The sequence below is a fragment of the Hippoglossus hippoglossus genome, chromosome 22 (assembly GCF_009819705.1).
Source record: "Hippoglossus hippoglossus isolate fHipHip1 chromosome 22, fHipHip1.pri, whole genome shotgun sequence".
NCBI classification, from domain to species: domain Eukaryota; kingdom Metazoa; phylum Chordata; class Actinopteri; order Pleuronectiformes; family Pleuronectidae; genus Hippoglossus; species Hippoglossus hippoglossus.
In genome coordinates, this window is record NC_047172.1 from 156,460 (window position 1) to 177,761 (window position 21,302).

Below are 21,302 nucleotides of genomic sequence, written 5' to 3' on the forward strand. Positions count from 1 at the left end.
GCGTCCTCTTTTTTTACTGCAAAACAAATCTACCTACGGGTACAAATACAGTACACTCATCTAAGAGGGTGTCCACATACATTTGGCCACATAGAGCTGTGACTAACGTGCAGCTCAGGGAAAAACATTAAGAATAAAGTCTATGAAAATGTATTTAAAACCACAAAAAACTTTATTTATCAAAGTACAAAGTTCAACGTCTCATTCTAACATACATTAAAATATTTATATAAAGTCAGTATCATTTAAAACTTTCTTAAGACAGAAGTTTTGGGGTATTTTAAAGTATTCTAAAGTATTTTTATCTATTTTCAAGCTTTAATTAAATCTGAATGTCAGTTTAATAAACTTTGAAAGTCAAGTAGGTTTGAAGACAGTTGAGTGAGTTCTCTCATTGAATGTATATAAATGTATAAAATATATATTCTATGGTTTTCCCATAGGCTCCCATTAATTTTAAAACTCAGGTCTAAACCAGGTCTGAATCAGGCCTGAACCAGCTCTGAACCAGCTCTGAACCAGGTCTGAACCAGGTCTGAATCAGGCCTGAGCCAGTCCTGAACCAGGTCTGAATCAGGCCTGAGCCAGTCCTGAACCAGGTCTAAACCAGGTCTGAATCAGGCCTGAACCAGCTCTGAACCAGCTCTGAACCAGGTCTGAACCAGGTCTGAATCAGGCCTGAGCCAGTCCTGAACCAGGTCTGAATCAGGCCTGAGCCAGTCCTGAACCAGGTCTGAATCAGGCCTGGTTGTCTTCATTCTTCAAAGCACGTTTTCTTGCGTTTCTCATCAGGCAGCACTTCACTGTCACTGCAACAACCACCACTAGCACCAGCAGCGTCGCCACAGCAACCAGCACCGGGATCCAGATGCCCCATACGGAAGCCCTGTCATCGATAGTAACCGTGGGCGTGCACGCCGGTGAGCCCTCGTCTTGATGTCTCCCGTCCTGGTCGAGGCAGACACACATGTACGAGCCCTCTGTGTTTACACAGGTGTGTCTACAGGGGGCGCCAGTGCACTCGTCGAAGTCCACGCAGTTTCCAGACGCGTCTTTCCGGAAGCCGTCCCTGCATGGCGCACAGAGGACGGTGAGGTTGGCGGGGGACTCGTCCCAAAGACGCCACACGTCAGGACGACCCCAGCAGTGGAGATCCAGCCGGTAATCGGACCAGCACTCCACCTGGATCCTGCTGCTGTTGTTGGGGTCCAGACGGAGAGCGCGTGCCCTGGGGATTACTGGACGCCGACACAAGTTCGATACCACCACTGATCCAGAGTCAGGTCCAGGGTCAGGTTCGGCTTTAAAATTCAAATCAGTTCCTGGTTCTCGCATGGGAGGCTTAGATTCCGTTTCAGGTGGTTCTAGCTCTGCTGGTTTAACTTCACGTGTTACTGGTTCCAGTGATGTAGGTTTAATGGTGGACATTCCATCCTCAGACATCAGTCTTGTCTGTCCGTCTCTCAGTTTGCAGATGAACTGATGAACTGAACTTTCCTTGCAGGTGACCGGACTCAGACCCCAGCTGGTCCCAGTCAACCCATCACGTTTCACCTGGAGCACCACACAGCGAACCGTCGTACACGTGTCCTGCGGCTCCTTCGCCCAGGGAATCACCGGCGAGTCCTCACCGGCGTCCTCACCGGTGTCCTCGATCCAGCTGAACCCTCTCAGCGGCGAGGAGGGGACCACACATTGGTTCTTGTCTTTCTTCAGTCCGACCCAAAAGGCGAATTCACTCTGAGGCAACAGCAGCTCGGAGATGAGCCCGAGGACGGTGGTGACTTCCTGCTCGGTGGCGAGGGTGGCGAGGCCCCCTGGGGAGCAGGCCCCCCTGGCCTGGTCAAAGCTGACCTGGGTGCGGTGGATGGTGTAATGAGGCGGTGAAGCCGAGTCAGCCGAGAGGTTTGTGGACTGGACGAAGATCCAAAGGTAAATCCAACAAGAGCTGAACCAAAACGCCATCTTCCCCGAGTCCTCCCACACGCAGGATGATTCTGAATCAAAACAAAACAAAGTTTCTGTTTGAACATAAAAGTTTAAAATAAGGCAGTTCCCCCTTCAGCCAAAAGACCGACCTCTTAAAAGAACTGAAGAAACCTGTGCTCGGTCATAGGATGCAGGTGATACTCACGTCTCCTGATCACAGGGAAAACGGTTATCGTACACTTTATGAAATAAAGGAATTTTTATGATAGCAGTCGATTTAATGAGCAAATAAAACCATCGGGTTTAATCATCGTATAAACAGAAAAATAATACGACAGACAATTATCTGTACAATTGTATATATACACACATATGTATATATATATACATATGTGTGTATATATATATATGTGTGTATATATATATACACATATGTATACAATTATCCAGATAAACAGTTATGTCTATATATAAATTATACAGATAACTAGTTATTATATCTATATACACAATTATACAGAAACAATTATATATATATATATATATATATACAGATAACTAGTTATTATATCTATATACACAATTATACAGAGAAACAATTATATATATATATATATAATTATACAGATAACTAGTTATTATATCTATATACACAATTATACAGAAACAATTATATATATATATAATTATACAGATAACTAGTTATTATATCTATATATACAATTATACAGAGAAACAGTTATTATATCTATATATCTGAATGCATATATTTTTCATGTTTGTGTGAAAGTGAAGTTTCTTACCTTCTGTCCAACTCGTCCTGATTCTTCTATCACTTCTTCTCTTCTGTAAAGTTCCTTCTCCACTGACAGTCGGCCTCACCCTCTCTTTCTCACAGGAAATGTGCTGCGTCTTGATAGGGCGAGCGAGTTTCCTCCAGAGAAACGCTGAGAAAACTCTAACGAGACTTTTACCAAACCTGGTTCTGAATTTCACAATTTTTCAAACTATGATCAGATGAACTTTATTGATCCAATAAATGAGAAGTGAAATACAAGAACTTAAAAATCAGCAGCCGCACGGAACTGGAACAAGATGGAAGAAAGAAAAGAAAAAAGTTAAAAGACAAAAACTCAACGTAAAGACGATGGAAAATAAAGAGCTTTAATTTCATGAATGGACTTTGGTTCAGATTTATAATTTTAAATTCAATCACTTCCTCTGGTTTCAAGGAGGTCCAGGTTCTGTGTGTGTTTGAAGATGTAGGGACACACACATTTGAACAAACAGTGGAAAAGGAGGTTTGTTGTCACGGTGACCCAGATGCTTCCTGGAGGAAGTGAGTGAAGAATGACAGGAAGTCAAAGATCATAGAGGGCGGAGCTACAACTGAACGACTGCTGCTGTCATGGTAACGCTGTGAGGTGTGTGTGTGTAATGTAGTACTAACAGTGTTAGTACTCAGAATAATGAAGTATGGCAGGAGCTAGTGAGTAGGGTCGTTGCCATGGTAACAGCTGGAGTCACGTTTAATTGTTCAAACTTTATTAGAAACACAAGAAAATAAACCCAGACCTCGTCCCAGCATCAGACTCGAGACAAACTATCAATACATGAAGCCTGACACCTGCTGGTGTGAACAGGAACAGTTTCACAGCAGCATCTTTAAGTTGTGTGAACAGGTTCAAGATTTAAAGTTAAAGATTGATCACATGATTTATTTATTAGCTGAGCTGATGAGAAAGTCGTAGCTGTTTCTACTGCTTTGAATGGACCAATCACATGGAGGCTTGTATTTTATCACGACTGCTCACCACAGTCACATGATCAGTCATCACTCAGGAGTTAGAACAACATTATTGGCTCTCACTGCTCTGAAGCTGCTGCTGATTGGCTGCTACCTGGAAACTGACAGGTGACAGTGGGCGGGGTCAGTAACATAGGCAACAAAACAAACCATTACACAAAATGCAGGCAGGTGGGGTCAGGTTAGGACAGGTGGGGTCAGGTTAGGACAAGTGGGGACACGTTAGGACAAGTGGGGACACGTTCGGTCAGGTGGGGTCACAGGTTAGGACACTTGGGGACAGGTGGGGACACGTTAGGACAGGTGGGGTCAGGCAGCACTGGAGACAGCGAGCTTCTTCAGATGATCCATGAACACCTGCAGACTGACGTCGTCGGTCAGGATGGGAGCTCCAGACTCCTGCACAGAGAACGACTGGTTAAACCTGGTGATGAACACCTGAAGGTCAAAGGTTACGGTCAGCCTCTCACCTGTCCCCAGGTGTACATGTTGTTGTGGGTCTGGGAGGGGTTCACTTTGGAGAGCAGGAAACGAGCCTGAAACAAGATTGTGAATTAAAGTGGAACTCGCTATTATATGAGAGAGAGAGAGAGAGAGAGAGAGAGAGAGAGAGAGAGAGAGAGAGAGAGAGACAGAGAGAGAGACCCCCCCCCCCCTGGCTGCCTCCGTGCTCTGTGTCGATGTATCTGGGCATCGGAAAACGATTGTGTAGCAGCTCCTGAGCATCGTCCACTGGAGCCTGAAGAAGGTGTTTGAAGTTTTCATACTCAGGGACGTCCTGGTAACCAGACTTCCTCCACTGGGACACCGTCTGACACAGAGACACACACACAGAGAGACACAAACAGAGACACACACACACAGAGAGAGAGAGACAGACACACACAGAGAGGGACACACACAGAGACACACACACAGAGACACACACAGACACCGAGACACAAACAGATGTGAACACACAGTTTAAATGTTATTTTCTAGAGCAGTGTCTTTATAAAAACAAAGTAATTTGTATTTGTACCTCTCCGTGGTAAATGAGGATCTGGAAGAATGTGTCCATCAGGAGGATTCTGTCCGGCAGGATGCTGCTGCTGTCCAACAGGACGGGCTGAAACACAGACAGTCTGATCAATCACTCGTTAATGACTCTTCCATTTGTGAAACTGTGATTCAGTCATGACTCAGTTTGAGAACAAACCAATCAGATCTCAGGTGTGTGGTGATGTTCCAGGAAGTCAAAGACAAACAGGGTCCTGTACACTCATTGGATTTGTATTATACAACAGTTTGATCCTCGTTGTGAAATATGAGGCTCTGCTGTCAGTCAAACTGTCCATGTCTCTGATCTGGGATATGCAGTAAACCCCGCCCACTTTATGTGCACAGGCTCAGATCTTGAGGAAAACCTGAGTTAACCTAACGAGTTAATAACCAGCGTCATGTGACCACTGAGCCTGATTATGATCGTTAGGTTAAGTTCAGCTGGGTAACTGAAAGATATCCTGGATATGTTGAACTCACTTCGTAGAACAGGCTCCAGATATCATGTGAGTAACGAGCAGCGTTATTAGTGTTAATGAAAACTTTAATAAAATAAAAACAAGAAAAACTAAAACAATCAGCTTCGTTTTCATTTGGTTGATATTCGCTATCCTGTTGAATTTGATGAAGATGACACAGTAACACAATAGTTCCACAGGGTGGCAGCATAACTGATACCTATTGTTAAACTCTCGCTCTTGATTCGAGCGAGAGTTTAGAAACTAAAGGAAAAGAGTTGAATCTTCAGTTACACTTTTTAACTGGACTCTGAGTGTGATGATGATGTTTGTGTTCAGGTGTTAATGAGGAACATGGTGACCCCCCCCCGGTGCAGGTACCTCTGGCGGCCCATTGAAAGAGTAGGCGTACAGCACAGGTTGGATCATGATGAGGGCCTGAGTCAGGTCCTGTCTGTTGAACTGATGTCTATAGTACGAACTCTCGTCTGGACTGTTGTTGAACACCTGAAGGAACGGAGAGCGCCGCAGGTGGAACATGAACTGAAACACAAACACGCAGGTGAGAAACAGGAAGGGAAGCAGGTGACAGCAGAGCATTAAGGAATGCGGGTCACCTGAGGGTAGAGGGAGAAGGTCTCGGAGAACCTGAAGGAGTTTGGATCGTCTTTGTGATAATCTCCAAACTTCTGACACTGAAACACAAACACGCAGAACGACACACGTGAGCTTCACTGGCTGCGAGTCCACATCCATGTTTTCACCACAGCCGTCATACCAGTCTGATCAGCTGTCTGTCCAACCATCGCAGAACATCTGGCCCCTCCTCTGTCTCCGCACGGTACACAGCCAGCCTCGCCATCAAAATAGCCGCCGCCTCCTGGTCGAAAGACGCTGCGATGTTCTGAATCTGAGTCTGAGCATCTGCCCAGCTGTGGGGGCGGGAGAGAGAAGATGTCAGTGAACACATCGCTGGCTTCATGCGCCGTCTGTAAACACATCGCACATGATGAGGTGTGTGGAGAGGTGTCTTACTTCCTGGCGGTGGTGGTGACTCTGATGCGTCTCTGTCCTGACGAGTGCTGGTACTGAGTCACGAACTGGATGGCTCCACGGCCTCCCTGAGGAATCGGAGCATTGTGCTGCAACACAAAGCTGATCGTTAATCAATAACCTGATCAGGTAGCTTTAATGAACGACTCTGAACCAGTTCATCAGCAGCCTCATACAGGTTACCACGACGACACCACGTTAGACTCAATGAAGCTGTCAATCAAAACACTTTCTGGATTCATGCGAAATAAAACAACAATAACAAACAATAAAAGTCACTCCTATGTCAGCCCAACACAAAAAACAGCTGTTTGTTAAAAATACACTTTATTAATATGAATATTATTAGTAACTAATTAGTAACTTAAAATAAGCAGTGATGTCATCAAACTGAAATACAACATTTAACTGAGCTCAGAATCCTGTGCTCTGATTGGCTGCTTCACACCTGAGCTCTTAGTGGTCTGAGGTTCAACTGCAGCTGGATGATGATGATTACACACCTGTACACCTGTTATTACCTGAGTCAGGCTGTGTGACATGTGACCACACACACACACACACAGGATATTGGATGTTCAGGTACTGTTGACATAGTCAGCAGATAACTCTGTGTGTGTGTTTATATGTATGTGTGTGTGTGTGTCCTCTCATCATCTCAGCAGGTGACTGACAGGTGCACCACAGCAACGCTGCCTCTGGAGAGACACACTCACTCACACTCTCTCAGTAGGACACTCCTTCTGCAGTCTGTCCTCAGACTCGGAGCTGATCGGACTCCGACGCTCTCAGACTGAAATCATGGCTTTAAAAATCCGGACATCGACCGATCACCTGGTTTGACCTTTGACCAGAGCGTCGGTTCCAGGTGGAGTGTAGATATCTAAACGTCTCTGTGGAAGGAGCTGAATGTCCACAGCACGTCAGGATGCACGGTTCAACTAATCAATGATATTCAGAGCTCTACACTCTGCCTCGCAGACTCAGAAGAAGTGATACGTGAACAGCACAATGCGTTCAGCTCATCACAGCTCCAGTGTGACATCATCAGAGACCCCTCTGACTGGTGCACAGGTGTTGTTGACCGGATCCCTCAGTCTGCACAGGTTTCACCTGCGTCTCCTCGCTGGAGACTGATCACATCACTTTTTAACATCACATGAATCTGAATCTCAATGATTTTATGATTTCTGGGGCTTTCCTTCACATCTCCTGGTCTTCCTCGTGGGATGAAGTTGATCTGTTGTCATGGAGACCTTTTTGTTTGTTGTCGAGGGACCCAAGTGTGGAATTTTGATCACGTGATCACGTTTCCACTTCGTATTTGAGGAGAGAAGATTTTGGAAGAGCAGCATCTAGAGGTCGTTAGAGGAAGTGCAGCTCAACACATCTGGGAGAAAGTCGTATGTAAAAGCGTCTTTACGCATCCTGTCTGATCTGTGATGTAATCAGTGAAATACTTCCTGTCCTGTGAAGATGGTGGACGCTCTGAAGACGCTGTATGGCACTCTGATGGCTGTAACCAGTGCAGCGTCCGTCTGTGGGAACCTCCTCCTCCTGCTGGTGCTGCTCTTCAACAAGGATCTTCGGTCCGACACGCTGGGTCTTACCGTGAGTTTCAGCCTCAGCGACCTGGCCCTTGGACTCTCCACCATCCCCTTCGGGGCCCACAACAGCCTCTCCCAGCCCTCTGGACACCCGAGCGAGGGCGTCCTCTGTCAGGGCAGCGGCTTCATCTTCCTCCTCCTGCAGACTTCCTCAATCCACTCGCTCACCTGGGCGACTGTAGACAAGTTCACAGAGATCTGCTTCGCCCTCAGCTACCGAAGCATCTGGACCACCGGACGGAGTCGGGTGGTCCTGGTCCTGGTCTGGCTGTTCTGTCTGGTGAACGCCACCCTGCCCCTGCTGGGGTTTGGCACCTACGCCTACAGCGAGTCACGGTTCCTGTGCTGCCTGAGCTTCACACCTGACAACAAGTACTTCGTAGTGCTGTGGATGTTGTTAGGCATCGTGGCTCCGATCCTCACCATGTGCTCTCTGTACGGATACATCGTCTATGTGGCCAGAAAACAGGCTCGCAGGGGAACGTTCATGTGCAATGAGCTGCACTGCTTCTATGTTCCTGCCAACAACTACCTGAGGAGCTCCATCGTCATGGTTACAACCTCAGGTGAGTTCATGCTGTTTTCTGATTGGTTCCTAACAAGACCTACCTGTCCAAACTCTTTAAATTCTACCTGTTCCCAAAGACTCAGTCTGAACACGTGACCAAAGTTCAAAATTCTGAGTCTGACCAAAATTCATCTATGTGGTCACGTGTTCAGACTGTGGTCACGTGTTCAGACTGTTGTCACGTGTTCAGACTCTGGTCACGTGTTCAGACACTGGTCACGTGTTCAGACTCTGGTCACGTGTTCAGACTGTGGTCACGTGTTCAGACTATGTGGTCACGTGTTCAGACACTGGTCACGTGTTCAGACTCTGGTCACGTGTTCAGACACTGGTCACGTGTTCAGACACTGGTCACGTGTTCAGACTATGTGGTCACATGTTCAGACTGTGGTCACATGTTGAGACACTGGTCACATGTTCAGACTGTGGTCACGTGTTCAGATACTGGTCACGTGTTCAGACACTGGTCACGTGTTCAGACTGTGGTCACGTGTTCAGACACTGGTCACATGTTCAGTCTGTGGTCACGTGTTCAGATACTGGTCACGTGTTCAGACACTGGTCACGTGTTCAGACACTGGTCACGTGTTCAGACACTGGTCACGTGTTCAGACTGTGGTCACGTGCTCAGACACTGGTCACGTGTTCAGACACTGGTCACGTGTTCAGACTGTGATCACGTGTTCAGACACTGGTCACGTGTTCAGACTATGTGGTCACATGTTCAGACTATGTGGTCACATGTTCAGACTGTGGTCACATGTTCAGACTATGTGGTCACGTGTTCAGACTGTGGTCACGTGTTCAGACTATGTGGTCACGTGTTCAGACTATGTGGTCACGTGTTCAGACACTGGTCACGTGTTCAGACTATGTGGTCACGTGTTCAGACTCTGGTCACATGTTCAGACACTGGTCACGTGTTCAGACACTGGTCACGTGTTCAGACTGTGGTCACGTGTTCAGACTATGTGGTCACGCGTTCAGACTGTGGTCACGCGTTCAGACTGTGGTCACGTGTTCAGACTATGTGGTCACCTGTTCAGACACTGGTCACGCGTTCAGACACTGGTCACGCGTTCAGACACTGGTCACGCGTTCAGACACTGGTCACGCGTTCAGACACTGGTCACGTGTTCAGACTATGTGGTCACGTGTTGAGACTCTGGTCACGTGTTCAGACACTGGTCACGTGTTCAGACACTGGTCACGTGTTCAGACTGTGGTCACGTGTTCAGATACTGGTCACGTGTTCAGACTCTGGTCACGTGTTCAGACACTGGTCACGTGTTCAGACACTGGTCACGTGTTCAGACTCTGGTCACGTGTTCAGACACTGGTCACGTGTTCAGACTGTGGTCACGTGTTCAGATACTGGTCACGTGTTCAGACTCTGGTCACGTGTTCAGACTGTGGTCACGCGTTCAGACACTGGTCACGTGTTCAGACTGTGGTCACGTGTTCAGACACTGGTCACGTGTTCAGACTCTGGTCACGTGTTCAGACTCTGGTCACGTGTTCAGACTATGTGGTCACGCGTTCAGACTATGTGGTCACATGTTCAGACACTGGTCACGTGTTCAGACTATGTGGTCACCTGTTCAGACTATGTGGTCACCTGTTCAGACACTGGTCACGTGTTCAGACTGTGGTCACGTGTTCAGACACTGGTCACGTGTTCAGACACTGGTCACGTGTTCAGACTCTGGTCACGTGTTCAGACACTGGTCACGTGTTCAGACTGTGGTCACGCGTTCAGACACTGGTCACGTGTTCAGACACTGGTCACGTGTTCAGACTCTGGTCACGTGTTCAGACTGTGGTCACGTGTTCAGACTCTGGTCACGTGTTCAGACACTGGTCACGTGTTCAGACACTGGTCACGTGTTCAGACTCTGGTCACGTGTTCAGACTATGTGGTCACGTGTTCAGACTATGTGGTCACGCGTTCAGACTATGTGGTCACCTGTTCAGACTATGTGGTCACCTGTTCAGACTATGTGGTCACCTGTTCAGACACTGGTCACGTGTTCAGACTGTGGTCACGCGTTCAGACACTGGTCACGTGTTCAGACACTGGTCACGTGTTCAGACTCTGGTCACGTGTTCAGACTGTGGTCACGTGTTCAGACTCTGGTCACGTGTTCAGACACTGGTCACGTGTTCAGACTCTGGTCACGTGTTCAGACTCTGGTCACGTGTTCAGACTCTGGTCACGTGTTCAGACTCTGGTCACGTGTTCAGTTGGCTTCTTGTCTTGTTCTCAGTGTGTGTGCTGGTGTGCTGGCTGCCTTACATCTCAGTGTGTTTGTACGAGACGCTCAGCGGTCAGCAGAGCACTGCAGTGACCTCTGCCCTTTCTGCTTGGCTGGTTCTGACCAGCTCTGCCCTCAACCCCTGGATCACCTGCATGACTCAGACGTAAGGGAAACTCAACAGAAGTAAACATTAAGATGCACCTATAATAATTTTCTATAAACTCATGTCCGTCTGTCTCCAGCAGGTACAGGGCCGCAGTGCGTCGGAGTGTTGGTATGTTTATTCGAAAACCTCTGGAGTCTCGCCCGCAGAGCTTCGCCCTCCACCTACACCCAACCAATCGCATCAGCACGACATCCACAACACGTCCACCGTCATCACCAAAAGCACCAACAGCAACACTGTCATGATCAACCCCGCAACCCACACAATCTGATTTTAGTCCTGCAGCACTTGGCTGACCCCTACAAGAACCAGGTGTGATTGACTCTTTATATTTCAGGCTGTACAGATGGTGAAGTTCTGCCAGGGGTGTTACTTTGTCTCAGACCAGACTGAGGCTGTCTAAAGGTCAGAGGTCAGGTGTTAAAGTTTTATCATAGTACCTGGTTGACGACCTCGAAGTAAAGAGCCAGTGTGGTGCTGGGATCCAAACCACAGATCTTCCATTGACATGTTCCTCCGGTACCGATCTCCTGTCAACACATGAACACACACCTGTAAACCTGCCCTGCAGATGAAACTGTATTAAAAGGTCAAAGGTCAGCTGTGAATTGGTGGTTAAATACGTTCTCAGAGACACAGGGTCCTTTAGCGTTCAGAGACACACACGGTCCAATGGCTCCAGAGAGCTTGATCTCTCTAGAAGTCTGAAAAGAAAACACTGCAGTTTATTCTGTTGGCGAGGGGGCGTGGCCTATGTGACCTGAGTAGTTATCATACCTTGACCTCCAGTGTGGCGGCAAAGGCCATTTTAAAAGACCCCTGGACATCTTTGGTGAAAACTCTCTGGAAGGTTTGTTTAAACAGAGATGTATTGAAGGAGTCCGCCATCACCATGTAGCCTCTGAACACACAAACACACATTAACAACTGTGTCCAACATGTACGCCCACGCCACCTTCATCATTATCACAAGAGACTGATCATTTACAACATACACATGAAGTACCCAAGTCCACTTGCCTACGTTCACATGTACGACACCTGAAGATGCCATGCAGGATATTTAGAGACCCCTAGTGGTTAAGTTACATACTACAACCACCTGAGCCCTGAGGACACGAGGACTGTTTTCAAACACTTAGGCCTGATCCCATTTCACTCCTTGGCCCTACTGCTTGTTTTCGAGGGTCATCTTGCCCCTTGAAACGTAGTCACAAGAGGTAGTGGTTGAAATCTTCCCCTACGAATTGGGACACGAGGGTTACCCTTCAAGAGGGTTAGGGTTACGAAGCCGTTAAATCATCAGTAGTCGTTGACGTAAACAGACGAGAAAGTTTTGACGGGGATGTCATTGTAATAACATTGTTGAGATCTTAAATAAACCAACGCTATTGTTTGTGGTTACTAAAGTGACAAACCCTTAATATCCAAATAACATTTGTGCTAATGCAGGTTAATCAATGTCATTTGAAACTGAAAAGCTTGATGCTCATTATTTCACGTATGAATCAAAAGCTAACAGGCTTCGTCTTCTACGTGTACGGCTCCTCTTCTTCATCCTGAGATATTTGTGTTCTTCCAGTTTCACGTCACGTGTTAGAAACCTCATCAACACGTCCACTCGCTCTCTGGGAAGCTTCCACACATTGTCCTGCTGTCTCCTCACATGGACTCACTCTGACATGTTACACACATTTTACCAGGAGGCTGCAGGAGAAGATCCAGAACATGTCCAGAGACACTGACTCAGACATTTGTGTTCTCAGATACTGTGTGTGTGTGTATGTACCCGGTGTAGTTGGCACAGCACTTCATCTCCAGCAGACCGGTCTGATCAAGAGCACAGGCGTACATGTCGATGATGTGACCATTATTGGACGCTCTGTTAGCAAGAGACTCATAGTGCTACAAAACACACACACACACACACACACACACACACACACAGATGACAACAGAACTAAATAATGACATTTGTGTGTTCATGTTAATAAAGTTAGAATCAGCTCTCACTCACCTTGGTGGCTTTCTTCATGAACTTGGCGTTGTCCTTCTCGATGTCATGCCACGACCTGATGGGTGTCTTTAGTTCGTCTCCCACCACCATGCCAGGACCCTGTGTCGCTGGGCCACCGATGAACGTCATGATGCGAGCACCAGTGTTGGGAAAGGTGCACTGTGGGAAAAACAGACACTGGTGAGATTCTGTAATGCCCCCCACATGATGCCAAAAGCCCACCCCATCTACCTCCAGTAGGCCGACAGCGATGGACATGGCCACGCCTAGAGAGCGCAGAGGTCTCTTCCCCTGAGTGACGGGCCAGGGGTCACGTTGCAGCTCTCCCAACAGGTCGGTCAGGTTCATGTCGATCTTCTGCACTGGCTGCAGGAACCTGAGGAACCAACATTTACTGTCAGAACTCCCCAGCCCTGATTACCACTGCGCCCCTGACCTCCTGCCGTTTCATGGAAACCAGCGTCCCCTACATCATCATGGTTACAGTGTGTTTAAAGAAGAGTAGGTCAGAGGGTCTTTCTGTGTTTGTGAGGAAACTTAACATTTTTGAGGGTTAAGTTAAATACAGAATGTAACTGAACAGCAGCTGTTAGCAAAGACAACAGGGTCAGTGATTGGGTTGTTTCTACTCCGGTAGCTGAGGCTGATGCTGGGTGAAGGAGGTCATGTGACAGGAGACCAATCAGAGAAGGCTATGCCATGACTGAAAGGCGTCTATGTCTTCATTTCCAAACATCTCTGTTTTAGCTGCTCTAAAACTCTGGAGTCGTGTGGACACCAGAAGTTTCTGTAGGTGTGTGTGTGTGTGTGTGTGTGTGTGTGTGTGTGTGTGTGTACACGTGTGTGTGTGTACACGTGTGTGTGTGTGTACGTACGTGTGTGTGTGTACGTACCTGTTGGACAGAGGCTGTTGGGCCGTTTGAGGACCTCGGCCCTGAGTGGCCAAAGGTTTGGTCAAACCAAGCATCTCCTGCGAGTCACCAAAGATTCACAGCTGGTTAACATTGTTAACTAGCAGCAGGTCGGGTGAAGTCAGATTTATATAAATAGAACATTACAAACTACAGGAGTGTTTCACAAACATGTATAAAATATAAGAACTTATGTTTATGTACTTAAATTATGTGAAGTCAAGTCCAACATGTTGTTTAGTGTTCTTCTCTTTACTGTTCCAAATGTTGGTGATCTAATAAAACCCCAAAATATCCCTCTGCTTGTATATACACCCCCCCCCAAAAAAAACTGTCAAAATGTTACATAAGCTACATCTGACCTGACAGAGACAGTTTGACTTCTACCTGCAGCTGCTTGGCGTTCAGGTCCTTGGTGCCCCTGAAGACGTAGCTCTTGGAGATCCCCTCACAGCCGAGCTCGTGGACCTGGACCATGCGTCCAAAAGTGATGAGTCCGACCAGCGCAGTGGGAGGGAGCAGAGACAGGGACATCTGCAGAGACTCCTTCAGAGCCTGCAGGTCTTCGTCCTCCATACAGGTGTCCACCACATACAGGAAGACCAGCGGCATCTGAGGACCCCGCTGAGGACAGAGACCGGACTGGGTTACACACCTAATGACATGTGTGTCTCTACACGTACCTGTGTGAGTCTTACCTGCACCACGTACTCGATGGTGGAGAACTGAGGCAGCAGCTCAGCGGGTTGGTTCACCTCAGAGATCCCAGCATAGGATGGAGGAAACTGAAACACACACACGTCAGTTATTATGTTATTCAGGACCAGTGTGTTGTCGGAGATCAAGTTGTGTGTGCTTTATAGTTTAGATGTGATTTTAAAGTTGAGGTTAGAATCACTGACATGTTTTATGATATGATTTTATGATTTATGAGATGAATATGTTCCCCCAAAAAGGCTCATTATCTATCTATATATCTATAGATATGTTATATATCTATATATATAGATATATAACACTTGGGACAGTTCCTCTGATATTCTCCTCTGGAGCCGTGTTCACGTGGATCACAGAGGATTTAGGCTGATGTGAGCAGTATGGAGGCAGGTTGTGTTTTTTATCTGTTGTATATTTACATTTGAAGAATCGATCACCATTAACTTTCTGGACATAGAATATCAGCAACCTCCAACATGCAGTGGTTCAGAACCTGCTGTGAATTACTTTCCTGCTTTGGCGATTAATTCACTCACCACATAACTCGCTTCAACTGCAGCATCCGCATCCCTCTTTGTCATGAGCTCTATAATTCTGAAGCGCTTTTGGATTTTTTGTTGGACACTTTTGCTAATGGAAGTTTTTCTTGTGTTTGGATGTGTTTTGTGTGTGGTTGTTCTACCCTGAGTTCTGTTTCCTGTTATATTTAATGGTTCTGATCAAGTCTCAGTTCACTTAACGTCCTGCCTTTGTGTGTTTCACTCCAGTTTTGATTGTTTCACCTGCTTGTCCTGTGCCTTTTCTTATCAGTTTGGAAAGCGACGTCTTTAGTGTTCACGGATAAGACAACAAGCTCTGAATCTGCTCTCTCCTTCACCTTTAACCTTGTATTTTGAATCAAACTAAATACATTTTCTAACCCTATATACTGTATATAATATATATTATGGCCTTTATTTGATAGGACAGAGAGAGTCTAGTGGTGAAAGGTGGAAAATAGGGGAAGACATGCAGATTATATTAAAAAAAATATTTCACAGGCCAGATTTTATTATATTTTGGGCATCAGGCCCGAGGGCCAGTTTTGAAGCAAAACAAGAAAATAAATAATGTGAATAAAGTACAATTTTACCAAGAAGGGTAAACCACGACATAAAATAAGGTGGAGTCAGTTCTCTGAGAGAAAAGTGATAATACTAGTTAAATTGTTTCACTAGTTTACTAGTTATTCTTTCAGTATAGTAGAAAATCTGGTTGAACTTTACCTGATTCCTCTGGTAACAGAAGTTACACGCCCACAGTTTGGCTCGGTAGTCCACTTGACTGAAACAGACAAGTAGAGGTCAGACAGGTGTTAGACAGGTAGAGGTCAGACAGGGGTTAGACAGGTAGAGGTCAGACAGGTGGAGGTCAGACAGGTAGAGGTCAGACAGGGGTTAGACAGGTAGAGGTCAGACAGGTGGAGGTCAGACAGGTAGAGGTCAGACAGGGGTTAGACAGGTAGAGGTCAGACAGGTGGAGGTCAGACAGGTAGAGGTCAGACAGGTGGAGGTCAGACAGGTAGAGGTCAGACAGGGGTTAGACAGGTAGAGGTCAGACAGGTGGAGGTCAGACAGGTAGAGGTCAGACAGGGGTTAGACAGGTAGAGGTCAGACAGGTGGAGGTCAGACAGGTGTTAGACAGGTTTTAGACAAGTGGAGGTCAGACCGGTTTTAGACAAGTGGAGGTCAGACAGGTGGAGGTCAGACAGGTAGAGGTCAGACAGGTGGAGGTCAGACAGGTGGAGGTCAGACAGGTAGAGGTCAGACAGGTGGAGGTCAGACAGGTGGAGGTCAGACAAGTGGAGGTCAGACAGGTAGAGGTCAGACAGGTGGAGGTCAGACAGGTGGAGGTCAGACAGGTGGAGGTCAGACAGGTGGATTAGTGATGCGTACCACAAGGGGTTGAGCACAGCTCGACAGGTGGCGCGGCTGCAGAGAACCGGTTCATACTGGATCGGGGGCAGGTCGGGTCGCTCCTTCAGGGGCGTGAACAGAGCAGCCACCGGCACCACCATCCGAGTGGCCTCCAACCGACTGGAGGGCCACACGTTCCAGCTGAAGCGAACACCGTCACGCTCCTCGTTCTGAGCAATGTATTCTGGGAAGCTTGCCATGGCAATGCAGGCACACAGGGGGCAGGACACACCGACAGGTAGACGCTGAGAGGAGACGACAAAACATCGATAACAGCTTCTTCTACCATCTGCGCCACCATCCGGAAAAACACAATATTGAGTTTGTATGTGTACCTTTACATGTTTAGTGTGTGTGTGTTTACATCTTTAGTGTGTGTGTGTTTACATGTTTAGTGCGTGTTTACATCTTTAGTGTGTGTGTGTGTTTACATGTTTAGTGCGTGTGTGTTTACATGTTTAGTGCGTGTGTGTTTACATGTTTAGTGTGTGTGTGTTTACATGTTTAGTGTGTGTGTTTACATGTTTAGTGTGTGTGTTTACATGTTTAGTGCGTGTGTGTTTACATGTTTAGTGTGTGTTTACATCTTTAGTGTGTGTGTTTACATGTTTAGTGTGTGTGTTTACATGTTTAGTGTGTGTGTTTACATGTTTAGTGCGTGTGTGTTTACATGTTTAGTGTGTGTGTTTACATGTTTAGTGCGTGTGTGTTTACATGTTTAGTGTGTGTGTGTTTACATGTTTAGTGTGTGTGTTTACATGTTAATGCGTGTTTACATCTTTAGTGTGTGTGTTTACATGTTTAGTGTGTGTGTTTACATGTTTAGTGTGTGTGTGTTTACATGTTTAGTGTGTGTGTTTACATGTTTAGTGTGTGTTTACATGTTAATGCGTGTTTACATCTTTAGTGTGTGTGTTTACATGTTTAGTGCGTGTGTTTACATGTTTAGTGCGTGTGTGTTTACATGTTTAGTGCGTGTTTACATGTTTAGTGTGTGTGTTTACATGTTTAGTGTGTGTGTGTTTACATGTTTAGTGTGTGTGTTTACATGTTTAGTGTGTGTGTTTACATGTTAATGCATGTTTACATCTTTAGTGCGTGTGTTTACATGTTTAGTGTGTGTGTGTTTACATGTTTAGTGCGTGTGTGTTTACATGTTTAGTGCGTGTGTGTTTACATGTTTAGTGTGTGTGTGTTTACATGTTTAGTGTGTGTGTTTACATCTTTAGTGTGTGTGTGTTTACATGTTTAGTGTGTGTGTTTACATGTTTAGTGTGTGTTTACATGTTTAGTGTGTGTGTGTTTACATGTTTAGTGCGTGTGTTTACATGTTTAGTGCGTGTGTTTACATGTTTAGTGCGTGTGTTTACATGTTTAGTGTGTGTGTTTACATCTTTAGTGTGTGTGTGTTTACATGTTTAGTGTGTGTGTGTTTACATCTTTAGTGTGTGTGTTTACATGTTTAGTGTGTGTGTGTTTACATGTTTAGTGTGTGTGTGTTTACATGTTTAGTGTGTGTGTTTACATGTTTAGTGTATGTGTTTACATGTTTAGTGCGTGTGTTTACATGTTTAGTGTGTGTGTTTACATGTTTAGTGCGTGTGTTTACATGTTTAGTGCGTGTGTTTACATGTTTAGTGTGTGTATTTAAACATGTTTAGTGTGTGTGTTTACATGTTTAGTGTGTGTGTGTTTACATGTTTAGTGTGTGTGTTTACATCTTTAGTGTGTGTGTTTACATCTTTAGTGTGTGTTTACATGTTTAGTGTGTGTGTGTTTACATCTTTAGTGTGTGTGTTTACATGTTTAGTGTGTGTGTGTTTACATGTTTAGTGTGCGTGTGTTTACATGTTTAGTGTGCGTGTGTTTACATGTTTAGTGTGTGTGTTTACATGTTTAGTGTATGTGTTTACATGTTTAGTGCGTGTGTTTACATGTTTAGTGTGTGTGTTTACATTTTTAGTGTGTGTGTGTTTACATGTTTAGTGTGTGTGTTTACATGCTTAGTGCATGTGTTTACATGTTTAGAGGGTCTGCACGACATTAGGAAAACATGATATTCTATAACGTTAACGAGTTAATAACCAGCATCATGTTAGGTTAAGTTCATCTGGATAAAGAAACCCTGGATAAGTTGAACTGGCTTCATCGAACCTCAGGAGTCATCAGGGTCAAAGTGACTCATCGATTAATAATTACATACATGTGAAGTTTGAAGAGAGACAAGCACGCACGCGTATATATATATATATACATATATATATATATACACACAGTACGAGTCAAAAGTTTGGACACACCTTCTCATTCAATGGTTTTTCTTTATTTTTATTAATATTGAAGACATCCAAACTATGAAGGAACACATATGGAATTATGTGTTAAACAAACCAGGATATGTTTTATATTTTAGATTCTTCAAAGTAGCCACCTTTTGCTCTGATGACTCTTGGCATTCTTTCATCAGGTTCATGAGGTTGTCACCTGGAATGGTTTTCCAACAGTCTTGAAGGAGTGAGCACTTCCCAGAGGTGCTGAGCACTTGTTGGCTGCTTTGCCTTCACTCTGCGGTCCAACTCATCCCAGACCATCTCATGTGGGCTCAGGTCGGGTGGTTGTGGAGGCCAGGTCATCTGACGCAGCACTCCATCACTCTCCTTCTTGGTCAAATAGCCTTTACATAGCCTGGAGCTGTGTTTGGGCTCATTATCCTGTTGAAACACAAATGCTGGTCCCACTAAGAGCAAACCAGATGGGATGGCATGTCGCTGCAGAATGCTGTGGTAGCCATGCTGGTTAAGTATGCCTTGAATTTTGAATAAATCACCAACAGTGCCACCAGCAAAGCACCCCCACACCATCACACCTCCTCCTCCATGCTTCACGGTGGGAACCACACATGTAGAGACCATCCGCTCACCTTTTCTGCGTCTTACAAAGACATGGCGGTTGGAACCAAAAATCTCAAATTTGGACTCATCAGACCAAAGTACAGATTTCCACTGGTTTAATGTCCATTCCTTGTGTTTCTTGGCCCAAGCAAGTCTCTTCTTCTTGTTGTTCTTCCTCAGTAGTGGCTTCTTTGCAGGAATTCGACCATGAAGGCCTGATTCATGCAGTCTCCTCTGAACAGTTGATGTTAAGATGTGCCTGCTACTAGAACTCTGCGAAGCATTTATGTTGCCTCTAATCTGAGGTGCTGTTAATTTGTGGTTTCTGAGGCTGGTAACTCTAATGAACGTATCCTCGGCAGCAGAGGTAACTCTTGGTCTTCCTGTCCTGGGGCGGTCCTCATGAGAGCCAGTTTCATCATAGCGTTTGATGGTTTTCGCGACTGAACTTGAGGATACATTCAAAGTTCTTGAAAGTTTCCGGATTGACTGACCATCCTGTCTTAAAGTAATGATGGACTGTCGTTTCTCTTTACTTAGTTGAGTGGTTCTTGCCATAATATGGATTAGAACTGTAGTCGAATAGGCCTATTCACTGTATAGAGCTGTGCACCAACCTGCTTCTGCACAACACAACTGATGGTCTCAAACACATTAAGAAGGCAAGAAATTCCACAAATTAACTCTGGACAAGGCAAACCTGTTAACTGAAAACCATTCCAGGTGACGACCTCATGAAGCTGATAGAAAAAAGGCCAAGAGTGTGCAAAGCTGTCATCAGAGCAAAAGGTGGCTACTTTGAAGAATCTAAAATATAAAACATATCCTGGTTTGTTTAACACTTTTTTGTTTACCACATAATTCCATATGTGTTCCTTCATAGTTTGGATGTCTTCAATATTAATAAAAATAAAGAAAAACCATTGAATGAGAAGGTGTGTCCAAACCAACAACCAATCACAGTTCACATCATTACTCAGGTAACTGCAGATTAAATACAGAACAGTAGATTTTACTACAGTATACTGTAGTATAAATAAAGTAGCACGAAGTACAAATACCTCAGACGGGTGCAGTAACTGTACTCAGTTACTTTCTGTCCAGGTAACCAATCAGGGCCAATGATCAATGACATCAGTTCGTTATTCAGGTGATATTCAAAGTTCTGATGTCAGCAAGTGACTGTGTGACGTCACGTGTAACCGTACAGGTGCGTGTGTCCGTGGAGTTTAAATTCAGTCTGCAGCTCAGTTAGCATCACAGCTAACAGCAGCTAACCGTACAGGTAACAGCTGCGCCACTGACGTCACACAGGTGACAGGACTGACGGACAGGTGAGTTGACAGGGGCCAGGTGTGTGTGTGTGTGTGTGTGTGTGTGTCTGTGTGTGTGTGACAGAGTGTGAACTTACCGCCGCTGCGCTGAACTGACAACGAAGCAAAACAACATGGCGGCGGCCCGGCGCCACGTCACGCAACAGATAAGACAAAAACAATGAGGTCTCACTCTGACCAATATTCAGGGGCCACACTCGTCCCGACAGACACACACATTCAAACGCGGTTGCATTTCGCCTCTGAGTGATTCATCTCGCCAAAGTAAGATCTTTGTTTTCCCTTACAGTCCAGAGGAAAGAAATCTGTCCTAAGAGTCTGTCTCTGTCTCACACCTGAGAGTCTGTATCTGTCTCACACCTGAGAGTCTGTATCTGTCTCACACCGGAGAGTCTGTCTCTGTCTCACACCTGAGAGTCTGTATCTGTCTCACACCTGAGAGACTGTGTCTGTGTCTCACACCTGAGAGTCTGTGTCTGTCTCACACCTGAGAGACTGTGTCTGTGTCTCACACCTGAGAGTCTGTGTCTGTCTCACACCTGAGAGTCTGTGTCTGTCTCACACCGGAGAGTCTGTATCTGTCTCACACC

The 21,302-nt window shown here is 45.7% G+C and overlaps 2 protein-coding genes across 4 annotated transcripts; both read right to left on the minus strand.

Annotated features, from left to right (window-relative positions):
• Positions 1–157: 157 nt before the first annotated feature.
• Positions 158–3,207, minus strand: clec14a (C-type lectin domain containing 14A). The gene is made up of 2 exons (XM_034576227.1): positions 2,733–3,207; positions 158–1,997 (listed from the first exon to the last, which is right to left on the minus strand). The coding sequence occupies exon 2, from the start codon at positions 1,963–1,965 to the stop codon at positions 739–741; it is 1,227 nt and encodes a 408-aa protein (XP_034432118.1). The 5' UTR covers positions 1,966–1,997; positions 2,733–3,207; the 3' UTR covers positions 158–738.
• A 705-nt stretch (positions 3,208–3,912) lies between these two features.
• sec23a (Sec23 homolog A, coat complex II component) lies at positions 3,913–20,847 on the minus strand. Of its 3 annotated transcripts, none has more exons than XM_034576212.1 (20): positions 20,790–20,847; positions 16,467–16,732; positions 15,798–15,855; positions 14,514–14,600; positions 14,203–14,439; positions 13,798–13,874; positions 13,136–13,280; positions 12,905–13,063; positions 12,677–12,792; positions 11,665–11,788; positions 11,511–11,591; positions 11,328–11,417; positions 6,271–6,377; positions 6,014–6,167; positions 5,853–5,930; positions 5,617–5,778; positions 4,758–4,844; positions 4,392–4,547; positions 4,207–4,272; positions 3,913–4,135 (listed from the first exon to the last, which is right to left on the minus strand). In XM_034576212.1, exons 2-20 carry the CDS (start codon positions 16,685–16,687, stop codon positions 4,046–4,048), a joined length of 2,295 nt encoding a protein of 764 aa, XP_034432103.1. In that variant the 5' UTR covers positions 16,688–16,732; positions 20,790–20,847; the 3' UTR covers positions 3,913–4,045. The 3 variants fall into 3 exon arrangements, with proteins under 3 accessions (XP_034432103.1, XP_034432104.1, XP_034432105.1); XM_034576213.1 differs by lacking the exon at positions 20,790–20,847 and adding an exon at positions 20,440–20,775; XM_034576214.1 differs by lacking the exons at positions 3,913–4,135; positions 4,207–4,272; positions 4,392–4,547; positions 4,758–4,844 and adding an exon at positions 5,200–5,538 and having other exon boundaries at positions 5,590–5,778.
• Positions 20,848–21,302: the final 455 nt, after the last annotated feature.

Bases quoted from the DNA above. Each gene is read 5' to 3' on its own strand.
- clec14a (XM_034576227.1), bottom strand. From the start codon at position 1,965: ATGGCGTTTTGGTTCAGCTCTTGTTGGATTTACCTTTGGATCTTCGTC.
- sec23a (XM_034576212.1), bottom strand. From the start codon at position 16,687: ATGGCAAGCTTCCCAGAATACATTGCTCAGAACGAGGAGCGTGACGGT. The intron at 12,793-12,904 runs GTGAGTGAGAGC...TGTGTTTTGTAG, and splicing joins TCATGAAGAAAGCCACCAAG to CACTATGAGTCTCTTGCTAA. The intron at 11,789-12,676 runs GTACATACACAC...TTGTGTGTTCAG, and splicing joins TGCTGTGCCAACTACACCGG to AGGCTACATGGTGATGGCGG.